This window comes from Maniola jurtina, chromosome 13, assembly GCF_905333055.1.
Source record: "Maniola jurtina chromosome 13, ilManJurt1.1, whole genome shotgun sequence".
NCBI classification, from domain to species: domain Eukaryota; kingdom Metazoa; phylum Arthropoda; class Insecta; order Lepidoptera; family Nymphalidae; genus Maniola; species Maniola jurtina.
In genome coordinates this window covers 5,708,347-5,730,657 of record NC_060041.1, presented here as the reverse complement: position 1 = coordinate 5,730,657, position 22,311 = coordinate 5,708,347, and the positions used below count along the sequence as shown (strand labels likewise).

Here is a 22,311-nt window from a genome sequence, read left to right as displayed (position 1 = left end):
ATTAAAACTACAAAAAATGCAATATAGTGGAATTTAGAACATAAAGATAATAATTTAAGGTGGATGCGACGGGTCTGCCCGCGAAATTCAAATTTAATTTGGTTTTTCGCAATTGAAACGGTCCAGTTTAAAAAATTAGCTCTAGTGTCGACTCTAACTCACAAATTAGTCGATACTAGAGCTAATTTCTTAAACTACCCTTTCAAGTAAAGATTTTTATATAAACCTGTGAGTATGATACTGCCATTAGCGCAATTAAAATGCCATAAGCCTACGTTATCGTATTAGTTTACAAATTGCGAAAACCAAATTAAATTTGAATTTCGCTGGCAGACCCGTCTCATGTCCCTTAACAACAAAAGATTTATACCTACTTACCTACTACATCGGTTCATGGGAAAACCTTTTCTAGTAGGCAGTAACCTAGTATTTTTGCTATGTCATCATTTGAGTCTAAAACCATCGTGTCTGTGTCTAATCAGTTTAGCATACTATGTAGGTAGTTAGGTACCATGTACTGTACCTACAGTCACCACAATTCCGACTTTTTTCGGTATTTCGGGAATCTATTGATCCAGTCGAGTTTACAACTTTTCCATCATCATCATCAAACCATTGCAGGCCACTTCTCAGCACAGATCTCGTCTCAGAATGAGAGTACTTAGACTGTCCACCACCCAAGTGCGGATTGGCAGACTTCACACACCTTTGAGAACATTATGAAAAACTCTCAGGCATGCAAGTTTCCTCACGATGTTTTCCTGCACCATTAAAGCAAGTATTGCTTAAAACACATATAACTCCGAAAAGTATACCTACCTAATAAAAAGAGGTAAAGTTTGTAAGTTTGTTTGTAGAAAATAATCTCTGTAACTACTGAACCGATTTTGAAAACTCTTTCACCAGTAGATAGCTACATTATTCTTGAGTGACATAGGCTATAGGTATTTTTTTTTTAAATTAGAGATCTCTACGAAAATTTTCATAAGCTACCCGTGCGAAGCTGGGGCGGATCGCTAGTTTCATAACATAGGTACCTAATTTTCTTAATCGTTGGGCCAAGGCCCAAGTACGATGACAACTGTTACGGCCAAACCTATCTGCCTATGCTGCCTCGCGGATTATGAATGGGAGAAGTTCACTGACATGGATTTATATCGCTGGAGTATTGAAAAAAATATGACTTTAAGAATTTATCGTTTATATTTAGAAAAGAAATAGATTGTTACCCTATAAATAGAGGTAGGTATATCATCACCATATAAAACAGTTACAATATGAGGTCGAATGGCCCCTATTTCCGATGTGGGCCAAGTTGCATTTATCTAAGTAGATTTACCTACCTGTGACGAGAGGTATTAGTTAGTTTACTCTGGTGTAGGTTTGTAGGTAGGTACACCTACATTATTTTTGAATAAATTATTAAGTTCAAATCAGACTTAATAACTTTTTTTCTTTATTATGATAGAGTTTTAATTTGAAATGATTTTAAATCGATCGATCGATAATTCTGTAATGTGTCGGTAGTAGTATAGCATTAGGAACAACAATCTGAAATTGATGAATTAATGCTTACAATTTGAAGGCACCAATCATTTTTTCTTTAATGCAGATAATAAAGCGAAAGATAAACAAGCTCAGGCATAACAAAATTTTATGTTTTAACGCACCTCACTCTACTTTTCTGATGTTTTTATCCCGGCAAAACAAAGAGTTCCCAGGGAAACTCTTTGTTTTGTTTTGGAGTTTCAAAAACGTATATCTGTTACGGGCAACGTGATTAACTGGGCATTATTAATAAGGACCGGCCATTATTAATAATGCCCAAGAGCGATGGGCAAAGTGATTAATTTATCACTTCGACCGGCCATTATTAATAATGCCCGACGGCCCGTGGTCCATGTAATAAGTCAGTGTTTAAGATAGCTTGAATTTATCACTTGGACCGGGCAGTATGAATAATTCCCTACTTGTAGCCGGGCAATGTGATAAATTGGACCGCGGCCGTTGGCAGGGGCGCGTACGTGCGAGGGGAGGGCCTTAGGTTAGGTCAGGTTAGGTTAGGTCAACTCCTCTTCCATTGGCAGAGGAAACTCAAGTCGCCCACTGCTGGTCATAAGATTATCGAAGCTATCCATCCCATCCTCGAGGATTGGACAAAGAGGAAGCCTGGAGCACTCACGTTCCACCTTGTACAGGTTCTTACGGGGCACGGGTGCTTTGGAAGATACCTGTGCAGGGAGGCGCGAAGAGAGCCCACAGAGGAATGCCACCAGTGCGGTAGTGTCTCAGACACGTCACAACATACGCTGGCTGAGTGCCCGGTGTGGGCGGAGCCTTGCCAGTCACTGGTGGATATTATGGGGCAGGACCTCTCATTGCCCGCCGTGACTAAACCCATGGTGGACAGTGAGAGGGCCTGGCAAGCGATGGTCTCCTTCAGCGAGGAAGTAATGACGCAGAAGGAGGCAGCGGAGCGGCTGAGAGAGGAAGCCGAAAGCTCTCATCCCATGCGCCGCAAGAGAATCGGGCGCAGGCGAGCTGCCCACGACCGTCGCTTGCCCCCTTGAGTAGGGCCTCCGGGTAATAGACACGGGGAGTCTGTTGCCCGCGGGAGAGTAGGTCCTCGAGTTGGAAGGCAAGCCCTTATTTCCGGCGAGCCTTAAACGGTGTTGGGGCCCCTTTTAGTCCCAGAGCTGGGCCTGCCTTGATAGCTGGGTCGTAGTTGAATACGTTTGTGTCCCTGTGCCCAGCAACAACGATTGAGACGGTAAGCCGTGGGGTTTTAGTCGGTAAAAGTCCAACATAACCACCTCGCCTCCCCGAGCACGGTGGTATCCATGAGGATTTTCCCACGTATAAAAAAAAAGCTTAGGTTAGGTTAGGTTCTTTCATTTAATAAACAAAAACACTACAGTTCACCTATTTTATTACTTTGCCCAAGATAGGGTGGGCATTATTCATAATGGCCGGGAAAAGTGATTAATCATGCTGTTTTAATTACATTGCCCAATTGAGTCGGGCATTATTAATACAGACCGGCCATTATTAATAGTGCCCGGACTTATCAAATTGCCCGTAACATATCCATATGGACGAAGTTCCGGATATCAACTAGTAACTACTTATCCAATAAAAGCGCAGGCGAAGCGAACACGAAATTTACGACATATTTATAAAAAATATATTAATATTAGCGAAAGTCCAACTAATACAATATAAAAGCGCGAGCGAAGCGAGTGCCTTAAGTTCCTTTTTTTAGCTCCTGGCATAGTTATAAATATAAAAATCTATAATAGATTAATGATAATAGATAAAAATATTTTCCTATAGCGTGAATAATATATGCAAATTATACCCACGTCATCGTCATCATAGTAATAATTTCTGATACGGGTATCACCGGCAAATCAATTGTTTGAGAAGCTTCTTATATCGATGATTCAATATGCACTGGGATTCTAGTGGGTTTATAGTAGGTAGGTATGCTTACGAGTGAAGCTTTTTTCTTAAACAATTAGCAACACAAAACCCAGATCAAACGTACTCGTATCGTAGTGAGCAAAAAAGATAAAAAATATTAATGTAGAAACCTACATCTGTTTTACCTAAAGAAATAACTTTTTGCTGTAGGTTAAAGGATTTTATCATAAATGAATGTTGTTTGATACGGAATTGACTGAGATTGATTGCTGTGCCAGATTTTTTGAACTTTTATTTGGCACTTACTTAAAATTTTAAGACAAGTTTGCACCTAAGTACCTAAGGGCATCTAAGCCCGACTTCTATGGGGATAAACCTTGAATTGAGATAACTATAACTACCTACTATTCGTTGAAAAATCTCATAAAGTCAACATTAGGTACGAGTATGTTGATTTTGAAGAGTTGATTTAGATAAATAAATGAGATAAATAAAATAAAATTTTGCATATTTACAATTCAAATTTATATAAAAAAGAGATGTGCAGAAAATCGATCAACAATAGTAACGGTACACAAACAATGACAATATTCTAGGGTTGTCACTAATCGAGCTTTTCAGACATTTTAATCAACTATTGGCAATGCCTTTCAATAAATGCATAGAGAAAAAATGAAAAGTCGCCGATATAGTGACGTTGACCTCGTAACCACTGAATAGGTAAATTTACCTATTCAGTGGTCGTAACGCTGTCTAAAAATTCTTTAAAATATTTACACTATTCGATAAAGTGACAACCCTTTATTATGTTGATGCAAATCGATAACGATTGTCACCGTCACGTAATTTTGTGACCACACGAGCCCAACGTTCTAACCAAAGGCTCTAACGGTATTTTACCCGAGAATGAAACGAAACCTGTGCTAGCAATTCATGTTTTACGAGAGGTACTCGAAAAATCATATTTAAAAATCTTATTTGCTACAGAAGCAATTAGCGGTAGGTAAATTAGTTATGTGTAAACAGTTTTTATTGCATTTAACAGTTGAGCTGTTGTTAAGACTTTCAATCAATCAATCATTTATTTGCTGTAAATACAGATTTACAAACTAATTTATAGATGTTAAAGTTAATTACCTGCTGAAGAGAGAGAGAGAGATGGATTTCGAAGACGTTCACAAATCTCAGCAACGTCACGCAATGTCCCTAACACGAAAAAATCGTGTATTATTGTATGATTTACTTATAAAGATTCTATAAAAAATCGAGACCTAGTTTTCACGCCAAATCCATAAATCGAAAAGGCTTCACAGTAATAACAACAGCATAATTTATCGAATGTAAGATGTTAAGTATCATGTACTTACCGACTTAGTCCTTAATTCAAGAGAAAGTCTTGACATCCTTTTGAAATAAATTTTACTTCATTCACTTATGAGCTCTTTATGGAGTTCAAAACTTAAAGTTTATTAATGCACTGAATTCAGCTGGTTGCATGAAAGTTCAAGTAATTGGTTCATGGAGTTCCAAGATAGGCCATGAAAAGGTGACATACACAATTCCGCATTTATAATATTAATTAAACAAACCCCTATTTTACCCCCTTAGGGGCTGAATTATCAAAAATCCTTTCTACGTCATAATAGCTATTATATAGCTTTATATAGCCTTTCAGCCGGATCCGTCCAAAAGTTTAAGGTGTGCGTTTATATGTATGTTTTTTCTTTATATAGGTAGGTACTTATTTAGATTTGCATTCATGTATATTTTTAAATACCATTGCAGTAAGTATTACATTTTAGTCCTATATTTAATAAGTTTAAAATACAAAGTAAGTAGGTAATACCTATCGATATTATTAATTAAAGTATGGACTCAGAAATCAGAATACATAATAGTACTGGTGTGCATTCGTTAATTTATTTTTTTCTAACCTACGGAACCCTCAGTGGGACACGCATTTGGAAGGTTTTTTTGCTTGTATGCAGTGCAAGCTACTGTCAATAATTGACCTCAGAAATAGTAGGGAGGCGATTCTAAAACCGATGGTACAGAGTGTACAGACCTATACAGCTAGTAACTCGGTAAGAGTCTGTGAAGAGCTAACATAATGCGAAACTTGAAGTAGAAAACGTAATGATTACGTCGACTATAATATTTACCTTGACAGTGACAGTGGTTTTTAAGAGAACGCGGTAACCTTGCCGGTCAATGACATACCAACAAAGATCACACTTATTAATATTATAAAGGCGAAAGTTTGTATGTGTGTGTGTGTGTGTGTGTGTATGTTTGTTACTCCTTCACGCAAAAACTACTGGACGGATTTGGCTAAAATTCGGAATGGAGATAGATAATATCCTGGATTAGCACATAGGCTACTTTTTATCCCGGAAAACCAAAGAGTTCCCACGGGATTTCGAAAAACCTAAATCCACGCGGACGAAGTCGTGGGCGTCAGCTAGTATTATATAAGTAGATAGAATAATTATTATACACTTAGACCCCATTATAATATACCTAAAGACAATTGGGTAGGTAAGGGATGAATTGCAACTTTTCCTCTTTTAGGTTCGTTGGTACGTTTCGTTACGGTCAAAAAAAAATATTTTGTACATCGATGATTTTGTTTATTTTCAATGAACCAATATGTGTTCTGTGTTTTGGAATCATCGAACTTTCGTTTGTTTGAGTGCTTCTCTCATAGACAGGCGAAGACGGCATTTTACTTCATTGCTTTTCCACATCACCAGATTTTGAAAAGTTAATTTAATTTTTAGAGCTAAAGTGAATAGCCTAGGTATTGTTAAAGGCTTTCCCGTATTAAGAGGATGATCAATATAAACAAAAGCGCAAGGCGCGCGTCCGGTGTCATCGCGGACGCGCCTCACAGCGTACGCGCATTGTCAAGAGCGCGCTCGTTTTGCGAAAAAAAAAAATACGCGGTTGTGAACGTATTGTTATTTATTTTGGGTACGTTGAATATGTTATAAAATACAAATGTATGTATTAGGTTGGCATTGTTTTTGTGTCGTAGTGCCCTGACATCTTAACCTGATACTTTTTATTTTATATTATTAATATTTATTCTTTATTTATATTTTTATTAAACTTATAGAATATACATAGCATTTTTGTTACATATAATTTATTATATACCATTATATATTTTATATTTAATAATTCTATATTTCTATTGTGAGTTTACTATTTTATATATTTTCTATTTCGTACTAGTAACCACCAGCAGCTTCGCTCCATCGATAATTTCAAAAAATCCGGCCTTGTTTTCTTGTTTACATTATAAATGGAAACTCTGTGCAAAATTTCAGCTTTCTAGGTCCAAAGGTATTTGGGACGGGCGTCGATGAGTCGGTCAGTGAGTTAGTGAGGACTTTTCTTTTTAGTATATGAGATTTATTATTTTTATTACCTGCCAACTGAAACTTTATATATTATATTCGTAATCTACTTACATAGATTACAAACATAAATATTTAAAAGTAAATAAAACACAAATCTTGTATTGTAATATATGTATATTACTTTGTATACCTATTTATTAATTATTATTTGAGATATAATTGTAGATATTTAAAAATTGTTTCTAACTAGCCGGGTATCTATATAAATAAAACTGTTGTTCTGATTTCAAAGATGAATTTATATACATAATATATTAAGTAAATAAATAATTTTATTACATATCAAAGTCTGGTTTGAAATATATTTTTTTCAGAATAAAGTGAAATACTCGCATTACATCATGATAAGAGCCGCAGAGGTAAGTGAAAATCATATATACGTTTTGTTAACTTAACAATTAATTATCATAATACAAATAACAAGGTCTAGTAATTCATATTATACCAAAAGCAGTGATTAGATTCTCAGTCCTACTAGGTCCTACAGGACCTAGTATAGGACTGAGAATCTAATATATCTAAGGTAGGTAAGCTAGGGCCTATCTATAGGCGCCTTTGAAAACCTTGCTAATAAAATTGCACTTACCCTACTTACATTACATACAACAGTCCAGCGATATGTAGTATTTTAGGTGTACCGACTGGTTATATAACTTGTATTTTACATTTTACACCTCTAAGTATAATAATACTAACACCATATGGGTCAAGGCCCGAATTAAAGATTTTTTTTTTAAAATTCAGAACAATTACGGGTTTGAATCCAGGGACCAGTATAATTCTTATTAGGTACAGTTTTTATTATTCAAAGACAAAATAACATTATCAAAATTTTATGTAGAAACTAATATACGTAGGTAATTTCCATTTTTTCAAATAGGAAAAATTCTAATCTTGTCTTGATCTAGTTCCCTTATAGTAAGCAATGTTGAAATTATTTACATTGGAACATATTTAAAATCTAGGTAGATATATTGCATAATATTATAATACATTCGCCTATGTACCTATTTTCGATTCTTAAAATGCGATTAGCATACGTGTCTATACTTTGGTAAAAATTATTATGTGGGTATGTAGGCTATGTTATATGTTTAGGTACCAAGTACTAGCATAGTAGGTACCTAGTATATACCTAGACTCATAGTCAAACTAATTTTTTTGTTATTTCTTACGAAGACAAAAATAATGAAGACTAGGTACATAAGTGAATTAAGTTCAATTTTCATTGAAATGTTACAAGACTCATAGCTAGCCTAATCTAATTACTGCAAAAGTCATATCCGCGTGGACTGATGCCAAGAATAATGGCTGCGTTCCACGCTAAACAGCCAGGTTGAGTCTTTCTGCAAAAGAGTTAGCTAGGTGAGATTTCTCGTAAGATTTTTAACCTAACTCCCCGGCCCCAATGTCTCGACTTCTTTAATTGTATTGTAGGTTATAATACCTTTTGCAGCTTAATACTTACCTATATTTTATTACGCGAAATAAATTAGTAATAACTGATAATATTAGGTAGGCTATTTTAATCACACAATCAATTAAATATATATTTTTTTTAGTTTCATCTACATAATCGATTGTTAATTGGCTACGGGTATGACAAATAGGTCAGGTACTAGGTAGAAGCTAAATAGATAACTCAAAATTAAAAAAAAACCCGACACAAAAACCTCTATAAGAAAACTAGAAAAGAGCTGATAACTTTCAAACGGCTGAACCGATTTTCTTCGATCATAACAAAGAACACTCTCGATCAAGCCACCTTTCAAACAAAAAAAAAAACTAAATTAAAATCGGTTCATTCGTTTAGGAGCTACGATGCCACAGACAGATACACACACACAGACAGAGACACACTTTAAACTTATAACTCTTTTTGGGTCGGGGGTTAAAAACCACTTCTATGTAGGTACGTACATAATAGACCTAATTGCCCGCCAGACAAAGTCTAGCAAAGCAAGATTTCCGAGTAACTGAGCCTACTCAGTGAATTTACATTTGCCCGTTTTGTCTGTCTGTCGGTCCGGGCATCCATCTGTTAGAGCATTCTGAACATAAATACTTTTTCACAAGCTATAAATACATATATATTGATAGCTGATAGCAAAACCGATATTACATAAAAAGTTATAAAATGGTTTGTTTGAGGAAAACCCACATAGAAGGTCTTAAGTTCGTGGCGAATTACTAGTACAATATAATATTAATTAATAGTGTAGGTAAATGTAGCTAGTGTGGACCTACCTATGTACCTACATATTAAAGTAAAACAATTTAGCACTAACAAAAAATAACTAATTTTGGATGTTGCTCTACAATTCTACAACATGAACACTGTCTAACTTTGACCCACAACTTCGTCCGCGTGAAGTTTGGTTTTACAAAATCCCATCTTTGTTTGTTTTCTCCTTTTTTTTCGTTATGAACCCTTTGATTTCGCTGAATTATTTGAAGGATCTTTTTTTCCACGCACATGAGAACTATGGAACCACCTCCCTTCGGCCACCTTCGGCGGTGTGCCTCACTAGATTCAAATTCAATTCAAAATATTTTTATTCAATTAGACTTTTACAAGTTCTTTTGAATCGTCAAAACCACTGGTTCGGAATGCCTTTCCTACCGAGAAGAACCAGCAAGAAACTCGGCGGTTGCTCTTTTCAAAGATTTCAACATGGGGTTATTTAATCAAGGGATGGATTAACAAAAGCTGGAGACGCATTGGCGGTTTCTCTGGTGCTGCTAATGCTAATAAGGTGACGTGTCTGCTCGTTTGCTAGCTCTTTTGATTTAAAAAAAAAGTATGTAGACCTCTATTTACCTACCTGCCTACAAAAGTGCGAGGGTCTTATCTAAATCGGTGTAGCAGTTTTGAAGATTAGCCCGGACAAACAGACAAACAAATATTTATAATAATATTTAAACAATAATTTATTTTAGTTATTTTATTATATTTTTTAAGGTTTTTAGTTTTAGGTTCATTATATTTAATAATTACTTTTTAGTTATTTAGTTTATTATTTATTATATTATTTATTTAGTCAATAAAGTTAATTACTTGTCAAAAAAATATTTATAAATGGGCTTGGGTTTCTTATCGCACTTATCCATAAACATATTAGGTATAAATCTATGTAAAAGTTGTTATTTCGAAACCACAGACAGACACGTCTAATTTTTAAGGTATGTAGAAGTATATCTGGTAGCTATAGATAAATAGAAGATATAAGTATAGATTAGGTTTTTTGAAGCACATTAATATTTTTTGCGTGGACTAGGTAGGTAATGTTTACTATGGTTTTTTCCCGGTATTTCATTGTTTCTTAGTAACAAATGATGATTATAAACCTCCCAACGGCAATTAGGGATGCATATTAAAGTTTATTTAATGTTGCCAAATGCTACGAGCTAGATACGAATAGGTACCAATATGAATCGTGAAGACATTGTGTATTTTTAACATCCGACCCAAAAAGAGGGGTGTTATAAGTTTGACGTGTGTATCTGTGTATCTCTCTGTGGCATCGTAGCTCCTAAACTAATGAACCGATTTTATTTAGTTTCTTTTGTTTGAAAGGTGGCTTGATCGAGAGTGTTCTTAGCTATAATCCAAGAAAATCGGTTCAGCCGTTTGAAAGTTATCAGCTCTTTTCTAGTTACTGTAACCTTCACTTGTTGGGGGTGTTTAATTTACACTTGTTTTACCTACTACTTAATTCACGGATACGATTTTATCTTTTCTACTTTCTATGCAAAACTTAAAATAGTTTATTCTAATAGGTAGGCGTATGTTTAAGTAGGAAGCTATCCACTGCACCGGTGGAAACGCTAGGTTTGATTTTTGTTCAACACACGAATAGCGACGTATCTACTTTATAGTTAATCTATTTTTTCTAAGCTGACGTAAAAGATAAATAAATTGAAAACTTCACGGAGGTCCTATTGCAATCTGATGTGCGAATTGAATCTAAAGATGAAAAACCGGCCAAGTGCGAGTCAGACTCACGCACTAAGGGTTCCGTACTCGGGTATTTTTTCCAACATTTTGCACGGATAAATCAAAAACTATTACGCATAAAAATACATAAAAATCTGTTTAAGAATCTACAGGTATGATATGATATCCCTTTCATATGATACCCCACTTGGTATAGTTATCTTACTTTGAAAATTGAAACACATTTTAATTTTTTTTTAATGATGTAACCACACAGACGCGGTTTTCAGATTTATTCCTGTACTTGTGCTATAAGACTTACCTACCTGCCAAATTTCATGTTTCTAGGTCAACGGGAAGTACCCTATAGGTTTTCTTGACAGACACGACTGACGGCCGGACAGACAGACAGACAGACAGACAACAAAGTGATCCTATAAGGGTTCCGTTTTTCCTTTTGAGGTACGGAACCCTAAAAAATCATGTTGCGATTTTTTTTATGGATACCTACATGGTACCGGATAATGATGTAATCTTAGTAATATCTACTATTTGTAATTGAACAGACCTAGGCAGCAAACCGCAAAGTTCCTTCTTCAAATTATTGTTAGGAAAACCAAGTTTTTAGACATATCGGTAACCTAATACAAATATTGAAACATTAATTATTCACGAGTCTTTTTACTTTTTACAATAAAAAAAAAACTTTATTCTTTAACGACCTATCGAATTATTCTTGGTGACAAAATCCATATTAATAAAATAGGTACTTAACTATTTATTAATGTAACGGTGTGTCTATCAGTCTGTCTGTTTGTTATCTTTCACGCTCCATCCGCTTAACCGATTTTGATGAAATTTGGATCTGAGATAGCTTGCATCCTGGAGTCGGACATAGGCTATAGCCTATAGGTAGCTACTTTTTATCCCGAAAAACCAAAAAGTTCCCGGGATTTTTTTTGAAATCCCCATCAACGCGTATAAAGTCGCGAGTATCATCTAGTAAATAAAACAATATATCAATAATAAAATATATATTAGATATAATATTAGTAATAGGTTTATTATTAATTAAAGGTCAATATCATTGCGTAAGGAATCGAAGACTGTGTGTATGGTAGGTACCTAACCTTAGTAATAGCCACTAGACACTGTTTCGCATTGGTTTCTTCAGTTGCAGAATTTCCTCTTTTAATGAAGTACTATGTCTTCAGTGTGAATGCGCCCTAAAAATTTAGTTAACAAGTAGGTATAAATAACTAATTGTCGAGTTTCAAACAATGACAAGAATTATTATAGTTCGGTATGCTGGTTGCGAACTAGGGAAATAAATAATAATCATTTCTGCCCTTTGTTTATAATTGTTGCTAATTTGTTTTTATTGTGTCTATTACTAGTACTTAGAAAATTGTAGAGCCTCTCCTCGCGTCCTTTGAATATCCTCCGTGCTTAGTTTTTAAATAATTTCATTTTCAAGCGTATAATATCAAGCTGAGTTAGGTAATTTAATGTCAAAAACCGGCCAAGTGCGAGTCAGAATCGTGCACCGAGGGTTCCGTAATCGGGTATTTTTCCGACATTTTGTACGATAAATCAGAAACTATTATGCATAAAAATAAATGAAAAATTGATTTAGAATGTATAGGTAAAGCTCTTTCATATGAAACCCTACTTGGTACAGTTATCTTACTTCGAAAATTAAAACTACAATTTTTTTTTATGAACACATTTTTTTGTGATATAACCACAAATTCACGGTTTTTGGATTTTCCTGTACTTGTGCTAAAAGACCTACGTACCTGCCGAATTTCATGATTCATGGTCAACGGAAAGTACCCTACAGGTTTTCTTGACAGACACGACAGACGGACAGACAGACAGACAACAAAGAGATCCTATAAGGGTTCCGTTTTTCCTTTTGAGGACCTAAAAACGTGCGTCTTGGGTCCTTCACTCTGTAGATATGCATCGTCGGTCCGCCCAACGAGTAGTGACACGACTCAATGAACAATTTTTCATAATTTTTTTTTTTAATTATTATTATGCTGTTACAGTATACTATGGGAAGACACTGCCTCCTGAAACACAGTTTTCACTTTATCAGGAGGCAGGACCTCACACTAAAGTCTGTAAACACTGTATTGTCAAGATAATAAATTTATTTATTACCTTTTTACAGACATGCGCGTGTCCAATTCGCGAAATTGGGCCCTCGATGACAGGCTCATGTTCGAGTCAATTCGTCCTATTCATGAGCATCTTGGAGTCCTTCGTCAACGGCAGATGCGACGTCGCTGACCCCTGCAACCGTGTGACGGATAGAGGCATACCAGATGACAGCTACGACTTTGTGGTTGTTGGAGGTGGTACCGCTGGATCTGTTGTCGCTGCGAGGCTCTCGGAAAATCCACAATGGAAGGTACGTTTTCGAAATCTTGAGATAGGAATCAGTTTGTATGGCATATTATTGTAAATTGAATACTTGAAACGAGCAACCACCGAGTTTCTTGCGGGTTCTTCTCGGTAGGAACGGCATTCCGAACCAGTGGTAGATTATTTTGACAATTCAAAAGCACTTCTAAAAGTTTAATTTAATAAAAAAAATTGAATTTGAATTTGGAATATTTATACTGCTGTCGGCATCTTGGGTGCAATGCCTTGCTGCGGTGGTCTCGATGAGGTTTTAGATTTAAATTCATTTTTTTTTTTAAATGTTATCCTATATTAATCTATCCCTTCTTTACCCTATAGTTAATAGTTGCAAGTAATATTGGTTTTGTTTATTGGATAGGATGGATAGGATTTAGCCCTAAATCGGTGTTACGAGCTCTGATATTAGAATTTTTCTAGAGACATTTCACCGCGATTAACAGCCTCATGTGGCGAATGATAAAAGGGCTGGTTCATTTTTTGCACAACGAATCAGTCTGGCTGTCCAGCGCGGAAATGCAGCCATTATTCTTGGCACCATTCCACGCGGGCATGACTTGTATAGTAATTAGATGAGGCTAGTTATAAGTTTCATATTAATATTTTCAATGAAAAAATATTTTTATATTTGTCAACCTATTCAGGTAGGTGTTTTTATGATACAGGTACTATACATAAGCGTCCAGTACATCAGAACAATAAGACAATTTAACAACAATCTGACCTTAACCATGGCTAATTTTATCAGCTAATCAGGCATGTCAGCTCAACCCATGATTCCGTGCATACTGATCACGCCAATGTCACAATTTTGCATGAAGGTATTGTTTGGCTGGCTGGCTGTAAATATACGATCATATTATAGTACACCACGATAACATTATGTTATACCACAATATAAAGGGATACATTATGTTATTGTGTTATTACCACAGTATAAGAGGAGACACAGTAGTCCGACGTCTTTGATCTCGTGATAAATGACGACCACGACGACTCTTCAACAAGGGGTGTCCCAAAAGGGTCTTAACTACCTAGGGTCCTAGGTACCTAGGCCAGTTCGAGTCGCTCCTTCATCTCGCACTTACCGCACGATTGCTCTGTCTATGAATGCGTTCGTCGAACCTTTGTATGTAATATCATATCCTTATTCTTATTATCTAAGGTCTTTAAGTATTACAATAAAACTTAAAGCTAGCTTTATGTAATTACTATACAAATCATGCCCGCGTGGAATGGTGCCAAGAATACTGGTTGCATTTCCGCGCTGGACAGCCACGCTGATCCGTTGCGCAAAAAATGAGCCAGCCCTTCTGTCACCCGATGAGGCTATTAAACGCGGTGAAATGTCTCGTAAAAATATCTTATATTATTATATCTCGTAAAAATATCTTATATTATATTATCTCTCCTTACTCTATAATATTACATCGCAACATTTTACACGACGAATAATAATTAACTTTGAAGCTTAGGAATAGCTGCGTTAGCAACCGAAAAAAAAGGAGGGCACTTAAAATGTTCTCAAGAATCTCTATTTTTATTTACCTACTTCATGGTAGGTATTTAGTTTGATACGATTGTGAAATGTGAGACACAGGTACAGATAACCTTGAGAGGTTTTGTTTTGTCGGGCAGAAAATAATAATTTTAAGCTTTTATTTTTTAACCCCCTACCCAAAAAGAGGGGTGTTATAAGTCTGACATGTGTATCTGTGTATCTGTCTGTGGCATCGTAGCTCCTAAACTAATGAACCGATTTTAATTTAGTTTTTTTTTGTTTGAAAGGTGGCTTGATCGAGTGTCCTTAGCTATAATCCAAGAAAATCGGTTCAGTAGTTTGAAAGTTATCAGCTCTTTTCTAGTTACCGTACCCTTCACTTGTCGGGGGTGTTGTAAATTTTTAATTTACACTTGTTATAAATCCAGGTGTTGCTGATAGAAGCTGGGGGAGATGAGCCGATACCATCGTCAGTGCCTGCTTGGGTGACTGCGTACTGGGGTCGAAAGGACACTGACTGGGATTACTCCACGGTGCCTCAAGAGAAAGCCTGCCTCGATAGTGGCGGTGTGTGTTCCTGGCCTAGAGGAAGAATGCTTGGTATGCTACTTTTTTTTTAATTGGCAAAATTCGCCAAGGACCAAACTTTCCTGCACTTGCTTCAGGAATACATAGGAGGAGTATTGTATAGGTCTATGCATATTATGAGTGTGACTTCATTTACAGGTGGTTGTTCAGTTATCAACGGTATGATGTACATGCGCGGTAACCCCACCGACTACGACGGCTGGGCGGTCAACGGTGCGACTGGCTGGTCTTGGTTTGAAGTGTTACCATACTTCTTGAAGAGTGAAGACAACAGAGAGATTGGCAACGGCGTATCTGGACAGTATCATAATATTGGTGGACCTTTGCCAGTGCAGCGGGTAAGTTTTTTACTACCCTTGAACTAGATTTACATTATTTTTTGCTCCAATCCTTATAGCCTCCGACTGAATGAATGAATGAATGGCTAAAATATATTTATTGCACACCAAAATACACAAAAAGGGCCTTATTGGGGTAAACAATCTCTTCCAGACAAGCATTGCCTGCAGAGGAAAATATGAAGAAAATATGAAAATAGTGCTAATGGGCCTAGTTTCAGAGTGTTTTAGAACGGTCATACTTACTCTTTTTCTGGTTTCCAGCCAATATAAATACCTATTATAAACGGTATTGCATTGAATAAATATTTTTTACCTTGGTACAATAGAATACGCGTGAAGAAGATGGTATAGATGAATTGTTAACTACCAAATTATTAGTATAGTATATTTTTCTTTCTACCTTGTTAGCGTCACATTAAAAAACTCGTATCTCTTGCGAAATAAAAAATAAAATACAAACCTGTTGCGCAAAAAATAAAAATATTTGGTGAAAGATACATTTTTTCGATTCTTGTCCGACCAGACTTTCTGAATCTAATTAGTCACCGTGAAAGTGACACTAAATTTCTTTTGTACATAAATGTACATCGTATATGTATTCTACCATACACGGATCGTCTGCTATAATACACATAATATTATGGAGGAACAAAGAAAAAGTAAAACTTTATTGTTGCAGTTCAACTACGCACCAAGATTCGCCCATGATGTGGTATCTGCCGCCATCGAAATGGGTTACCCACCTACCAGTGATCTCAACGGAGAGACGGGAACTGGCTTTACTATCGCGCAGACGTTTAACGAGTGAGTATGACTTGGACTTGGGTTGGCTTTTGGTTTTACTCTAAAATAATAAACCAAACTTAAACTTAAACTCAAAATCTAATGGTGATAATAAATTAAGTAAACTTAAAAGTAAAGCTACGAGGGTTTCAAACGCGCCCTGGTCTGAGAAGAGCCCAAAAAAAACTCAGCTGGGTGTAAATAATATGATAATATGACTCTATTGCTGGTTTGTCACTATCTAGTCTAGTTTAGAAGTCTAGTCAAAACCCAAATATCCCAAAATACCTGTTCTAAAATATAATTATAATTCCAAAATTATTCTCGTATTTACTTACCTACTCATAAATCGTTTAAAAATTACAGCAATGGTTCGAGATACAGCACGGCGCGAGCGTATCTTCGTCCAGCATCCAAACGAGAAAACTTACACATTTTACTGAACGCCGAAGGTTCAAGAGTTATAGTTGACCCGGCCACCAAGAAGGTCACTGGCGTGGAATATATCAAAAATGGCCAGAAGAACGTAGTGGGAGTCAATAAAGAAGTAAGTCTAGAATACGCTAATCCATACGCATTGTCCTTTAGCTTCTGGTGCTAAGACTTTTATAAGACCACAATGCACACTATAGCCGTATGCTTTGGCCTTATAAGAGTCCTAAATTAGGCTCAGGTTTGGTCTAGTGGGACTTGGGAGGTTTTGGTTGTAACTAATTAATTATACTTGCCAATAATGCAAGCAATTCCAGCAATAACAAATTATTAAACAATCCGGTACGATGCCGCGTTAGAATTGTAGGTAAGTACAGGTGGTATAGTAAATTGCCATAAGTAGTCCTTCCTTTCTGCACTCCTGACTTAGAATATTGCTTCTAACTTGTCATTGCATAAAGAGCCATCGCATCGCACCATACATTGCAGACAATAAGCTAGTTAGCTTTTATAATCAAATACTAACACTTTTAGTCGATTTTTTATCCACTACTGTTTCTCCTTGACAGGTGGTTTTATCTGGGGGAACAATAAATTCTCCACAAATTCTCCTGCTCTCTGGTATTGGGCCACGGGAAACTCTAGAGCAATTCAACATTCCTGTAATCATGGATTTGCCAGGAGTAGGGCAGAACCTTCATAATCATGTGGGGGTGACGTTAGAGTTCACGCTTACAAAAGAACCTGATGTGCCTGAACTGTCTTGGGAAAGTGCTATGGAGTATATGCTGAAAAGGCAGGGTCCTTTGTCTGGCACTGGGTTGTCACAGGTACGTCTGAACATATTAAAATTATTTAGGCAGTCTGTAGTCTGTATGTAGAGAATGTACTACGCTAGTAGATTTAGAATAGGTTCATGAGCTGTAGAAGTAGACCCCCGGTGAGGTAAACTGTTAATAAGGAGTCGTAAAGTCAAATTCTCATTTTTATATCAATTTTTACCCGACTGCGGCATAGCCAAAAGGCAGGGTTATGATTTTATTTCTACCGTTTGTACGTAAGTATCTTCGAAAAGAGCAACCGCCGAGTTTCTTGCTGGTTCTTCTCGGTAGGAAAGGCATTCCGAACCAGTGGTAGATACTTTTGACGATTGAAAAGTACTTGTAAAAGTCTAATTGAATAAAAATATTTTGAATTGGAATTTAACCCACAGTGAGGGTTGGAAACAGACTCTTGACACACGGCACGAATGAAGAAGATTTCGTAATTTCTGTTAGGTACGAGATTTCTATATAAAACGCGTGTGTGTCGTTCAAAGGACAATTGTAGTGATTTCCTTACTCCACGATATTGTGCTACTTGAGTCCAGTGTCTCCTCTCCAGCAGTTTCTTTAATGTCATCTACTGTCACTGTATGTAGAAGTATATCTGGTAGCTATAGATAAATAGAAGATATAAGTATAGATTAGGTTTTTTGAAGCACATCAATATTTTTTGCGGGGACTAGGTAGGTAATGTTTACTATGGTTTTTTCCCGGTATTTCATTGTTTCTTAGTAACAAATGATGATTATAAACCTCCCAACGGCAATTAGGGATGCATATTAAAGTTTATTCAATGTTGCCAAATTATACGAGCTAGATACGAATAGGTACCAATATGAATCGTGAAGACATTGTGTATTTTTAACCCCCGACCCAAAAAGAGGGGTGTTATAAGTTTGACGTGTGTATCTGTGTATCTATCTGCGGTATCGTAGCTCCTAAACTAATGAACCGATTTTAATTTAGTTTTTTTTTGTTTGAAAGGTGGCTTGATCGAGTGTTCTTAGTTATAATCCAAGAAAATCGGTTCACCCGTTTGAAAGTTATCAGCTCTTTTCTAGTTACTGTAACCTTCACTTGTCGGGGGTGTTAGGTATAAATTTTTAATTTACACTTGTTGTAAATTCAATTGTTACTTGTACGCATAGCTGACAGGTAAAGTGAACTCACGCTTGGCTGCCGCGGGTGGAAGGAATCCAGATGTGCAGTTCTTCTTTGGCGGGTACTCCGCCTCTTGTGGGGATGGTTCAGTCGGAGATGCTGAGACTCTTGCCGACGAGAGCAACAAAAGAACTGTTAGGTATATTAAATCCAAAGTTTACACAATTTTGAGGCGTTTCTTTGAACTGTTACTTATGTACTGAATATTCTTTTATTTACGAGATTCTATTTTTTGAATCTGTGTTAGAAACTTGTGTTAGAAAGTGTTTTTGAAAGTTGTTTGATAGAATAAGATAAATGCTTTTAGTTTTGACCGGGCACAATTAAATATCGGGTACGATTGGCAAATGATCAATCTGGAAAATGATTTATAAATCGACTCCGGTTTGATCGTTATATGGCTACATCCGCAGTTCTTTACTGCCCAATCGATAAAGCCGTAAGTACGGCTATAGAGTTAAACTTTCCAGTAAGATGCTGCCCTGCATCATCACTGTTAGAGGGCATCTCAGGCAAGGCAAGCTCCTACTTGTTATCAAACAAAAAATTTTCAAAAGAAAAATAAAACCGACTTCAAAAACCACAAACACTAAAAAGTACAAAATAATTTTTGTTTAGCTACACGTGTAATGTACCTAGGTATGAAGTCGAGCGAGCATATTAAAACAAAATTAGAAATCCAAGAGTGAAGCTCGCCCGATGCACAGTAGGTATACCCTTTCAAACAAAAAAAAAATTCCAAATCGGTCCAGGGGTTTTTGAGTAATTGGGGAACATACATAAAAAATAAAAATAAAAATTAAAAAAAAAAAGATTCCGACGAATTGAGAACCTCCTCCTTTTTTGGAAGTCGGTTAGAAACTAAATAAAGTTGGACAAAATGTGTAATTTATGTGACGCAATGTTTCTCATAACAGCAATTTGTTCAACAGTGTATCCGCCATAGCTCTGCAGCCTCGGAGCCGCGGCTACCTCACGCTGCAGTCCGCCGACCCGCAGCAGCCGCCGAAGCTGCAGCCGAACTACTTCCTCGACGAGCATGAGCTGGCCGTCGTTGTAGATGCCGCGAGAATTGCTTACCGTCTCGCCAATACCACGGTAAGCTTGCTTGAATTGTGATTCTCTGGAAATTGTCGATTCAGTATTCCCTGTATTTGTCGCAGCTACGTTTTATCATCAATTAAATAATATAAATATTAAGGGTGAAGGAAAACATCGTGAAGAAACCGACGGTGACGTGCTGAAGTTGTTCATAATGCTCTTAATTGTGTGTGAAGTCTGCCATTCAGCACTTGGTGAACGTTGTGCACTATTACCTAAACCTTACTCGTTCTTAAGATCTATGCTCTGTAGTGGGTCGACGATGGATTGAGATGGCGATGTGTGTCATCAGCCTATTAATATTCCATTGCTAGTTATAGTCAACCTTTCCTTGAGAACGAACATAGAATACACCCTCCAAAAAGCTAGATAGAAAGTCTTGAACACTCAACCTTGTTGCGAGTATCCGTGCTTTGTGATTCTAGGGCCTAGCCTAGGTCATCAAGGATTTTTTTTAGACGCCAACCAGTCTGGCAATCCAGCGAGGCTAGTGTTCTCTGGCACCATGCCCATTAATGATCACTTGAACTTTGTATATTTTTTGTAATTTTTTTTTTGTGTAGGCACCTATTTCTAGAAAACCTACATATTTATACAATACATTTTTGCAGATTTTACGCGAGAAATATGGCATGCAACCAACAGAAGGCTATGGTTCTGAATGCCCCGGCGGCGGACCCAACCCCACTGACGAGTTCTTCAAGTGTTTGACCAAATTGCATACCGCTCCGGAGAACCATCAGGCTGGCACTTGCAAGATGGGAGCTGCGGACGATCCCATGGCTGTAGTTGATCCGCAACTCAAAGTTTACGGCATTGATGGTGAGTTGCTTCAACGTTCTTTGCCCCGTCATAGCCACAATGACTATAAACTATTTTCGGTGAACAAAAACATTTTATAATACCAGTCTATGTCATCCGGACCTTTACAACGAATCAATTGACACCTCATTCATCAAAATCGGCCCAGTAGTTTAGGCACTACGGTGGAACACACAGAATCTGGATACAAACATACATAGACTGTTAAAATCCTTCATTTCAAAAAAAAAAAAATACCCTTCCTTTTGGCTTTGCCGCAGTCGGGTAAAAAAGGAAAAGCGTCTGAGGTATGCGTAATAAGGGTTTTCTTCGTTTCCTACGTTTGAAATAAATAAAATTTAACTATGGACTTTAACATTGGGATTCTTTCGTACTTGAAATATTTTATGACGGGAATCCCAACTCGCTAAATCTAGCTGATCACAACACTGAATGTGAAGTTGGTGAGCCATATTTTATTAGTTCCTGGTATAACTTCTGCAAATATTTCCAGGACTTCGTGTGGCAGATGCATCAATAATGCCCACTGTGGTATCTGGCAACACCGCAGGGCCGGTTGTGATGATCGGCGAACGTGCCGCGGAGTTCGTTATCACCAAGTATCAAGAGCAGCTAAGGAACTTGTATGGAGAAAACGCATCATCATTATCCAGTGATAGCGATTATTCTGCGTCCAACGATAGGTTTGTACTCGTAACTTGGCTTTCAAACAAACTCCTGTTTACGTGAGACTGTAGTTTCTTTTAGCGTCTTAGAGCATGATATAAGTACCTACCTATAGAACAAAAAAGCAAAGTAGGTAAAGAACAAGAAAGCGGGTAAGTACTGCCCATGACAGCTCGAAGTCGAACTTCCTCTCTCTCAGCACTAAGTCCCGTGGTGACCACGAGTCCTGCAACTGAGTTGAAATATCGGCAGTTAGGGTCGGCACACATAATATGGCGGAGCGCAGAGCAGAGCATTTTTCACAGTCAAAGTATTATCGACATTGTCCTCATTGAAATAATATCTAAAATCAATTGTGCATCCGCGCGCAGTCCCGCGCATTCTCTGGTAGAAATTCGCGTAATGTGTCACGCGATTAGAAAACTTCGCAGGCATGTTCTGCACTGCGCTCCGCCGCGCTCCGCCATATGTGCGCCGGCCCTTAGACAAAAACAAATTAATCGTGGTATGTGCCCGTTATTTTATAATATAAAATGTCGTTAAACCACGAAATACGCTTAAAATCATCGGCATAAGTAGTTACTTACTCTTGTACAAAACAACTAATTACCTACCTCTTTCTTTGCCTAAAGCAGTTTCCGTACTTAGATGTTGTTGTAAGTACTTTATAAACCTTTTCAGGTGGAACAACAACGATTCAGGCAACGACAAGTGGGACGGGCGTTGGAAACCCTGGGACAAGCATTGGGACGACTCACAATGGGCGAAGCCATATGACCACCCCAGTCAACACGTCGATTGGCACAGAAAAAACAACGTCAACCAAAAACCACACCATTCCAGATAAAATAGCCCGAATTAAATCATTGTTAGTTAA

The 22,311-nt window shown here is 37.1% G+C and overlaps 1 protein-coding gene across 4 annotated transcripts; it reads left to right on the top strand.

Moving 5' to 3' along the window:
* The first annotated feature begins 6,283 nt into the window (after window positions 1-6,283).
* LOC123870845 (glucose dehydrogenase [FAD, quinone]-like) lies at window positions 6,284-22,311 on the top strand. Of its 4 annotated transcripts, none has more exons than XM_045914305.1 (13): window positions 6,284-6,394; window positions 7,153-7,207; window positions 12,965-13,204; window positions 15,145-15,316; window positions 15,443-15,642; window positions 16,325-16,449; window positions 16,795-16,975; window positions 17,430-17,690; window positions 18,833-18,984; window positions 19,778-19,943; window positions 20,558-20,768; window positions 21,262-21,451; window positions 22,116-22,311. In XM_045914305.1, exons 2-13 carry the CDS (start codon window positions 7,190-7,192, stop codon window positions 22,279-22,281), a joined length of 2,082 nt encoding a protein of 693 aa, XP_045770261.1. In that variant the 5' UTR covers window positions 6,284-6,394; window positions 7,153-7,189; the 3' UTR covers window positions 22,282-22,311. The 4 variants fall into 4 exon arrangements, with proteins under 4 accessions (XP_045770261.1, XP_045770259.1, XP_045770260.1 ...); XM_045914303.1 differs by having other exon boundaries at window positions 6,286-6,396; window positions 7,163-7,207; XM_045914304.1 differs by having other exon boundaries at window positions 6,286-6,425; window positions 7,163-7,207.

Excerpts from the sequence above, each read along its gene's own strand:
- LOC123870845 (XM_045914302.1), top strand. Across the intron at positions 15,643-16,324 it reads GACCTTTGCCAGTGCAGCGG|TTCAACTACGCACCAAGATT; the intron begins GTAAGTTTTTTA and ends TTATTGTTGCAG. Across the intron at positions 17,691-18,832 it reads CTGGCACTGGGTTGTCACAG|CTGACAGGTAAAGTGAACTC; the intron begins GTACGTCTGAAC and ends TTGTACGCATAG.